The sequence below is a fragment of the Motacilla alba genome, chromosome 1 (assembly GCF_015832195.1).
Source record: "Motacilla alba alba isolate MOTALB_02 chromosome 1, Motacilla_alba_V1.0_pri, whole genome shotgun sequence".
In the NCBI taxonomy this organism is placed as follows: domain Eukaryota; kingdom Metazoa; phylum Chordata; class Aves; order Passeriformes; family Motacillidae; genus Motacilla; species Motacilla alba.
The window spans coordinates 86025834-86035018 of record NC_052016.1 but is presented as its reverse complement, the minus strand read 5'-3'; the positions used below and the strand labels follow the sequence as shown (position 1 = coordinate 86035018).

General features: G+C 44.8%; 1 protein-coding gene across 2 annotated transcripts in view; it reads left to right on the top strand.

The window, feature by feature from the left end:
• Nucleotides 1–1478: 1478 nt before the first annotated feature.
• The window catches only part of TMTC4 (transmembrane O-mannosyltransferase targeting cadherins 4), a 53758-nt gene continuing 46051 nt past the window's right edge, over nt 1479–9185 (top strand). The window contains exons 1-3 of one of the 2 annotated variants that reach the window (XM_038142907.1): nt 1479–1596; nt 3861–4076; nt 8608–8723. In XM_038142907.1, coding sequence (XP_037998835.1) covers nt 3915–4076; nt 8608–8723 — 278 coding nt within the window. In that variant the 5' untranslated portion in view covers nt 1479–1596; nt 3861–3914. Of the gene's footprint in view, nt 1597–3860; nt 4077–8607; nt 8724–9185 lie in introns of those variants that run through there. The other variant, XM_038142912.1, reaches the window with a different exon arrangement.

Genomic DNA, 9185 nt, shown 5'->3' with positions numbered 1-9185 from the left:
GAAGCAGAAACCTAGAAAACAGGCTTTTGTCAATTATCTCATGGTTTACCTTGTATTTATAAGGAAAAATGACCCAAAAGCCATAAAGACATCTTTCACTTTTACCATTTCACCATTATGAAACACAAAGCTTCCTCATTGTGCCCATTTAGATCACTAAGTCAGGGACAAAGTCAGAACAGACAAGATCATTTTAAAGTGCAAGGCTCAATTTTTTGCTTTGCAAGTCTTTGCGTATCTCTTTCAGCTCTTGTACCACAGGGACCAGAAGCCTGCAATCAGTTCACAGAGCTTTGCGTGCTTGATGACAGCAGGTAGGTTGCCAGCTTTGCACCACTTCACCACCGAGAAGCACCTCAGACACTTTGTGGTAGCTGTTTAACAGGCACAAGTTACAGACTTCCATCTTAAAAGCAGGAGCTCCACATATACAGCTGAATAATATACGAGCCTGGCAATTGTGCTGGCTCAGCTGCTGCCTCACACGCAGCTGAGCTGCCCGTGTTGCAGAGCAGATGTTCCAAAGCAGGTGTCAGCAGGCACTTCTGGGTGGCAACCACCAAAGCCCTCCCAAAGCAGTGTTTCCACTCGAGAGTTAAAGCCTCAAAGGAGACATGAAATAACCTTGTTAATTTGACGCTTGATAATGCAAACATCTTAAAAATCCCACTCCAAACTGTATGTCACTCCCTGGCACAGAGCCAGGAGTTCTCATCCAATTTCAGCATATTAAGGTTTTAATGGGGTTTTTTTAGAGAAGCTTCTGCCGAACATTTGGCGCTACCAGTTCAATGCTTAACCAGACTTTCTTAGAAGGAAACCGCGGTGATGTTTAAACGTACGAATTATCTGCACCTGATACAGTCTTCTTCTCCTTACAGTACCTGTCCTGCGGAGAGCATCCGCAACAACCCCAGCAGGACGAGAGCCTCTTACAGAAAGGCTGGAACGCTCTGCCAGCTCACCCCGCTACCCGTCCCAGGCGGCGAGACCTCGACACCCATCTCCGCCCCCGCCCCACCGGCTCGGTATCCTCTTCCCGGGGGGACTCTCGCTCTGCCGCCGCAGGAACCTCGCCTTTGCGAGAGGAGTGGGGGGCGCGGTGCTCGCGGTTCTCCCGCCCCCGTACCGGGCGGCCCCCGCTCAGCCGAGCCGTCCCCCGCCCCGCGGCCAGCCAGATGCGCGGGACTACGACCACCGCCGGGGCAGAGCGGGCGGGCGCGCACCGGGACCGCGGCGCAGGGGAGGCTACCAGGAGCCCGCCCGGCCCCGCCTGTGCGCGGGGTGCGGAGTTTGGGATGAAGCGGGAGCGACCGCACCGGCCCCGCGCCCACCGCGAGTGAGCGCCCGGCTCCGCCCGCCCGGCCCCGCCCACCGCGCGTCACCGCGGGCGCAGCCAATGAGCAGGCGGGGCTGCCTCGGGAGGCGGAGCCACGGAGGGGCGGGGCGGGGCTGCGGCCAATGGGCTGCGGGGATGTTCCCGGAGGCGCAGCCGCCGCGGCCCCTCCCCCGCCGGCCGCTCCGGCTCGGGGCTCGCCGGGCGGGAGAGTTTCGCTCCCGGGTGGGAGATGCCGCGCGGGCTTCGTGTCCTCGCAGGTAACGCCGCGCGGGGGAACGGGGGTCTCGCCAGTGCCCCGTCCACTGGTGGGACCGGCTCGGGGGGGTGAGGGCCGGACGGGACGGGCGACCTCCTCCGGCGGAGCCGTCGCCGCCAGGACAAAAGGGGAGCGGCGAGCGGGGCAGGGCCACTGCCAAACTCCCGGCGGGGCTCGCCTGCCCCCTAGCCTCGACCCCTACCCCGAAGCTGCCGCTGCCCTCCCGGGCGGGCTCCTTCCCCGGGACCGCCCGCCGGGTGCCCGGGACGCCCCCAAGTTGGCGGGGCTCCGGGCACGGCCAGCGCCACCCGGGTGCGAGCCACCCCGCGGCGCCGGCGCTCTTGGGCGGGAGGCACCGTGCCCGCCGCGCCGCGGGGGTGCCTGCGGTGTGCGGCCGGTGCTCTCCGGGTCGGCTCGGGCTCGCCTTTCCCTGGAGAGGGCGGCGGGGAGGCGCCCTCCCTGTCCCCGGCCGCCGGGCAGCGGCGTGTGGCCGCTCCGGGGAGGTGGCGGTCCCTCGTGGGTGCCCGTGCGGCCACCGCGCTGGCCGGGAAAGGGAGCCCCCCACGGACCGGCCTCCTGCACCGCGGCGAAGAGGGCTGGCGCCGGATAAATAGAGCAAGGGTGATGGGGGAAACTTTCAGGGCGAAATACATTTTGAGTAGATTAAGTATTTTAATTGCGTGGTGCGTGTTGATGCTGTATCCGTGCTGTTGGGAGCGACGCCGTGCACTTCCTTCAGTTAACAGCCACGCTTTCTCTCTTTGTTTCCGTCAAACTACGAGCACAAGGGTGAACTACTCCGAGAAAAGGTTTTGCTTTTAAAGCAGCTGCTTTGCTCAGCCAGGGAGCTCCAGCCTCTCAGGTTGCACAGCTCCAGGTTATTGACTTTATCTGAATTTGGGAGCCGCGCCGTACGGTCTCCAAAGCGCGGAGGGGCACCGGTGTGGCAGGGTGTACTGCCTGTCCCTGTGCACGTGTGTGTGCGGGCATTGGGAATATGTGGGGACCGGAACGAGCTACTGCAAAAAGCAAAGCAATTGCTGCAGCAACTCTAATGGTCAGCTCTGCTCCTGAAGCCAGATGCTTGGAGCTGTTTTCCTAGACCCTGCAAAGACATTAAATATAATGTTTGCAGGGGTGCACTAGAGCTATTTTTCTAGATTCTCTGTTTTTCTGTGTGAGGGTATTAAATGTAATATTTTCAGGACTGCAACAGTTAATTTAATAAGCAAATAAATAAGAAGAAACTTAAGGGGGGCTACTATATGTGCCGATCATTCTTTGGGCTTACAAAATAAAATATGCTTATTGTGCCTGGCTTTTACTGCAGTTTTCCTTTCATAGCTTCCTTCGCTTGCCGTTTATACCAGCACCTGATAGTAAGACCACTCACAGTAGTGTCCAAGCACCCGAGAAGCGGAGGCAGAGTAGAAGTCCAGACAGAAGGCTGGCTCTGGAGCATCCAGAGAGACCCATCTGAGTAAAGGTGGCTCATGGGTGTAAACCTCCAGCCTTTGTGCCTCCACACTGGTGTATCACTCAGTGCACTTGGATTGCAGGGTCTTTTTCATCTGCCTCAACAAACTCGTGAGTCCATACAGCAGTGGAACTTCAACTGCACTTGAAGTGTGCTGAGTGGTCTCATGGGCACTAGTCCCGTATCAGTTCTATGGTCTTGCTGTGTCATTGCTTGAATTGTTGAGATTTAGGGCCTAGTCCATTAAGTGATACCTCCATATGTCTATCTGTGAAGTTCGTATGAATTCCTTGCATGGGGGAATGTGTAAGACTAGGTCCTTTAATCTGATTAACTGAAGGGAGTTTAGCTCTTTTGGCAATTGACAGTGTTTGCTTTTCAAACGTGGAAGGAAATTCTAATGTTTATCATTTTCTGCAGAGCTTTATAAATGTTTCACAGTCCCTCTGATGCATCTGTTTGTATTGGTTGAAAAGAAGAGTAAGAAACAGAAAAACAGTGATTTGCTCTAGGTTTTCAAATGTGTCTGTGCCAAAGTTTTACCTTAGCATCTAAGAATTTCTTGTATTTATCTCTGTGCTCCAACCATGATAAATTCTGCCTTTACTTCCTCATTTGAAGTACACAATTATGTTTAGGTATGTTCCAGTAACTATGAGAGGCACTAAAAAAAAAAAAAAAAAGGAAGGTTATATGAAACTTAATCTCCTCTCCCAAGCCAGCTTTCCTTTAAAATTATTTTTTAGTAAATTAGAGCTGTAACATGTACTTGTATGTGTTTCTTCCAGATTTTCAACCAACATAATGCTGAAGCTCCCAACTTGGAACCAATATTTCACAGAATGGCACAAATGGAACCTAATCTGGACCATGACGTATCATGGTTCCTCCTTCCATCATACTGGGCTAAAATGGTTGTGGCATTAATTTCCTTCCTCTGTTTTGCTAACAGCTATGATGGAGATTTTGTCTTTGATGATTCTGAAGCCATCATCAATAATAAGGTTAGTCTTTCTTCTTTTCCTCACACCCTTTGGCATAAATGGTCACAGGAAAAGAAATAATGCAACAGTTGATCTAAATAGGCCCAAAAGTTTCAGACTAGTAAAGAGCTTCCTTTGGGTATTACTTTTTTTCTTTTTAACTTCAGTTTTCCATTTTGTTTTATTGTGTGTTTTTTAAAGTTAAGTCTGATTTAAGGGTACCTGTGTTTTAAGACTGCCAGTAAGTGTAATTTCATGCTCATTCCTAAGTCAGTGAGAGTGTACAATAAACTTTGCTGATACCCATGGATGTTAATAGGAGATTTTGTTCATTATCTTCTCAGGGTCACAGAATGAGACCAGTGAATAAACTTAGCCTGGTTGCAGGTACATAAGGCATCATTAAGCTATTGTAGCATGCAGGGGGTCTTCAGGTGTAATTTACACCATAAAAATATTACAGGACCAAGCAAAGCTCTCTTTTCTCTCCTTCCCCCATTAAAGTTCCTGTGACAACAGTACCTTTTTGAGATAGAGGTGGAGTATTCTTGTGTTCCATTTTAAAGCTGACCATACATGCAATGAACAGACCTTGAAATGCTTAGAAGTTAACATGTGATTCAAACAAACCTCTGAGATTCTTTTGACTTTGAGCAGTGGAGTGTCTTCAATTGCTGAGACACTTCACAGGATCACATGTAGCAGTGAGTGAGCCCATGCCCATGGATGGGTATTGGTGTTACAGCTTTTATGCTGCTCTGGAAGGTACTTGTTAAGCATTTGGAAAGAAAAGCGCAGGATAAAAATAATCGCATTCATCTGTTGGTTCTGTCTTCCTGAAGCCATGGGGTTACAAAGAAGATAATCTGGAGACTCATACTGCTAGAAGAACACAATTCACTTTTTTTTTTTTTTTCCTTGCACAAGATATAGAGGCAACTTATCACAATGTGCCTTTTAGAATCATGCAGAATTACTGTTTCCTTAGACAAATTTCTATTATGCTTGTGTAAGTCATCATTCCTTCAGTTATAGATGTATGGGGGGAAAATACATCTGTCAACGTGGAAATAAATCTCAAAGCTTTCAAGAGAATACTGTAGACAAATTAAGAACCTACAGCATAGTTGTTTTGGGTTCTTTTTAAAGTAGTATTGTATCTTAGATTGCACATCTCCTGGTAGTGTTTCATTCTGCGAAGTTTTATTTGGCACCTGTTTATAATGTTTTCATTTCCTGAAAGAATGAACAAAAGACTGATGTTGAAACAAAGCAGGTTGTTTTGGTAATGTGCAATTTCCACACTTGTAATCGCTCTCCATTTCTTTCAGTCTTTACTCTGAAAAGGTTTCAATTTATCCATGCAACCCAACAATTTGCACCAGGATTCTAGCTGTTGGCAATGCTGAGAAATTCAACCAACTGCTTAAATAAATTAATTCATATGTAGTCTGTATGTTTGAAAAACTGGGAGGCTGTTTCTATTTCTCACATCAAAATCCTCTATTATTCCCTAGAAATTAAATGAGGATATTGTGACAATATAATTTTAACACAGGAGTCATATGGATATATGGAAATTCAAAATCCACAAGAAAAATGCAGAGACAATGAGTTTACCAGTTTAATGGGGAGGGAGATTATCTAGCAATGGCACAGTTTATTAAACAAAGCATACCATATTTTATTCCTATTTAATAGAAAAGACAGCAGTTAAAGTAATTTTATAGATTTACTGAGCATTGCTACTGTAGTATTTTCTTGGGTACCATGCAGTGCCCTTTCTGTTAATTTGCTAGCTGCCATCATTCCAATCTTGCCTTTCTTTTATTGCTTTTTTTAGCAAAAGATACACATTTAATTCACCCCATCCCTATCGTATTATGGAACATTCCATTATTAGATTCTCCTGGAGTTAAAGGCTGTTTTCCAGATGCTTTCTTATCATATTAAGCAGCATTTTAACAGGTTCACAGCGGTGGCTTTTGTCTTTATTTATTTACTAGCTTGGCAAGACAAACAGTTGGATTAAGCAGAGCTTCAGACACAGTATGTCATTCCCATAAGCTTTTATATAGAAAAACTGACCTTTCTTCAAATCTTGAACTCTTCTCTCTGTAAGCTGCTGCTAATCAAATATTTAGAGATTATTTGATAGCTACTTTTGGTTTTTAAAGAGAAAATCATATGTAGCTTTTAAACAGCTGTGTTTCTTGAAGAAAACCATTCCTATTTTAGGGTAAGTTCTCTAAGTAGGAAAATTGATGTAAAAAACTTTCTCACAGGACTTGGATATGAGGACAAGATACATGATTGAAGATTTTTAGGTCATATGGAAGTGTAATCGAATCGCGAAGTAATTCTGTGCATTCAGCTTTTCCTGCCTTCTTCCGATGGAAGACAAAAGAAGGCTGATTATAGCAGAATGGCAAATCAAGCCTTGTACATTTCCCATCTCAAGTTCTTGAAGACCATCTGTGACACGGAAGACATACTTTTCTTTTCCAGTACTAACATTTATAAAAGTATGTCTTTCATAGACCTTATGCACATAAGGAGCAGTGCTGCTGGTTGAAAAAACAGTCTGAGGGCCACACCACCCTCTGGCAACTGTCCCCTGCAGAGCACAAAGACTTCAATGGATGTTGGTGTACATCCCTGTCCCAGCTTGCCCCAGAAAGCTGGCTGTATTGATTTAGTGAGCTGCTGGTTGAGTGTGCTCCTGCTCTGAGAGTCAAATTATGACCTTTAGGGTTTGTGCATACCAATGAGGAATGGAACAGGAATTTAGATGCCTAAGGCTAAAATTGCAGTCCTGGGAAAAGAAAGAAATTTCTATTACTTGGCAGTAGAAACATCTGTGAGAGCGTGAAGAAATTTTTCACCTTGGTAATTCTTCAGCCCAAGTAGGATCCCCTGTGAGTCTTGATTTCTTAGGAATTTCCCTGAGAGTGCCTTAATTGACAGCTGCAGTCTAGGTTCTTTAAGAATGCAGTTTTAGCCCTGCTCTTTTCTGTGTATTGATTAGTACCCTGTTAGAGAATACTTACATTCATTTGACTAATACTGGCCAAATTTGATCAAATGATAGAAGGAAATCTCTTCTTGGATTTTTTTTTTAATTTGTATTTTTGGATGGATGAACATCAGAATATGTTAAGAATATTCTTGTTGAAGAAGCAAGAAAAAAATAGTTATTTTGAGTTCAGTTTAGCAGCAGCCAGTCATCAGGGTCCAGCAATTTGGCTGTAATTTGGGAGTACGTGCAAGCCAAAAATAAGGCATGGACTAAGGGTGAGATGGAAGGTACTGGAGACCACAGGAGTGCTCAGGATACCATAGAAGCAAGTGAGGTGGTAGCAGCATTGGAGAGGAACTGGAATTAATAAAACCAAGGGAATTGCAATGCGGGAATGTTGTAAGTAGATGGAGTTGTAGGAAAAATAAGACGGGGCACCAGGGTTTGTAAGACCTTTCATCGGGTTAGCAAGCCTGTTTGTCTGCTAACTTGTGTTTGGAGTGTCTTGTTCACCTCCTTCGGTTCATTGGTCTCAGATAATTTCAGGACAGAAGGTCGAGATAGAGTAACTTGTTGGTTGCAGGAGTAGTACTGTCTAGTACAGTTTTGTTCTTAGGTTCTGTCTCAAGTGTCTTTAACTTGCATGTACCTTGCTGTAGCATAAATTGGTATTTAATTGCACTAGGGAAGCAGAAGAAGGGCAAGTATGTGTTAGTTTGAACTTCCAAGCTTGTCCTCATAGAAGACTGAGGCAGATGCTAGCAAGATCCTTATTTTTTCTCCAAAATGTATGCTTCCCATTTAATAGCCTACATTATTTGTATTTTTCATTGTCAGCATGGCTTTGAGATAAAAGAGAAAAGCAGGCAAGCAAGAATTTTTCTTTGCAGTGGTTTTTTTATAGGCCCCTTTTGCACCCCAAATTAAAATAATTCATTACCTTTCTGTCTTTTAATCTTTAAGAGCAGTATATGGAGATGTTGATTTTTGATTTCATGTATTAAGTGTTAAAACAACCTCAACTATTTGAATGGTCCTGTGCAAAGCAAGGCTTCAGAAAGAACTAATTGTTGTTTCCTACCTTCAGACTCCTTGATTTCATGCTTTCATTAGTAGTTATGCTACTGCACTGGTAAAAAATTGCTATTTTGCAGCAGTTTGTAGTTGGCCTTCTTTGCAAGATAACCTACACTAAAATTGAAGGCTTTTTACAAAATTATGAGGTGAGGAGGTTTATGTGTTTCATATCTCAGCTATTGACCAGATAATAAACTGATGCGAATACAGCTCTAAATTTCATGTAGTTATGCCTACTTACAGAATCCAGGATCATGACCTTTACAATGACAGGCATTCAAGATTTGACCTTCATTGCAAACTTAAGTACTGTGGGTCTGATGTCAGTAGTGAGCCAACAAAACTCCTACTTTGCTCACTTCATCTTAGTGTGAGTTTGTATTAGTTAGAATTTGTAGTTTAGCTGCTTTGAACAAAAGAAAAAATTTAAGGATCTGATAATTTGTTTTTTTTTAGGACCTCAGGGCAGAAACCCCACTTGGTGACCTGTGGTATCATGACTTTTGGGGTAGCAAACTCAGCAGCAATACCAGTCATAAGTCATATCGACCGCTAACTGTCCTAACTTTCAGGTGAGACTTGTATTTTTGCTTGAGTTCTGAATATTTTTTAACCTATATTGACTCAATTGAATTTAGGGGGGAGGCAACAAAAAAGGCAAGAAGAATGTAGCTGGAGGGTAGTTGGATACCTTTCCAGAATACAATTTTTGAGTTCGCTACCTTAATCTCAAATGGTGTTTTAATTTTCCAATGGTTTCTTTTCCAAAATATTCATTATTTTGACATTCTGTATTTCTACCTAATTTTTGGAGATTTTGTCTTAATGGTCTTCTATACCTGGTACCAGGGACAGTGTAGTTTAGTATGTCACATCATTAAGGAACTAGGAGGTGTATGTTCCCTTCGCTTAGCCATGCTGCCACTTACATTGCTATTGCAATTTTTGTTCTCTGCTTTCCTGCTGACCTGTCAAATTGTTTTTTTTATAAATAGCATCACGGTACTGTGGCCTTTTTCCATCAGCACACTGTA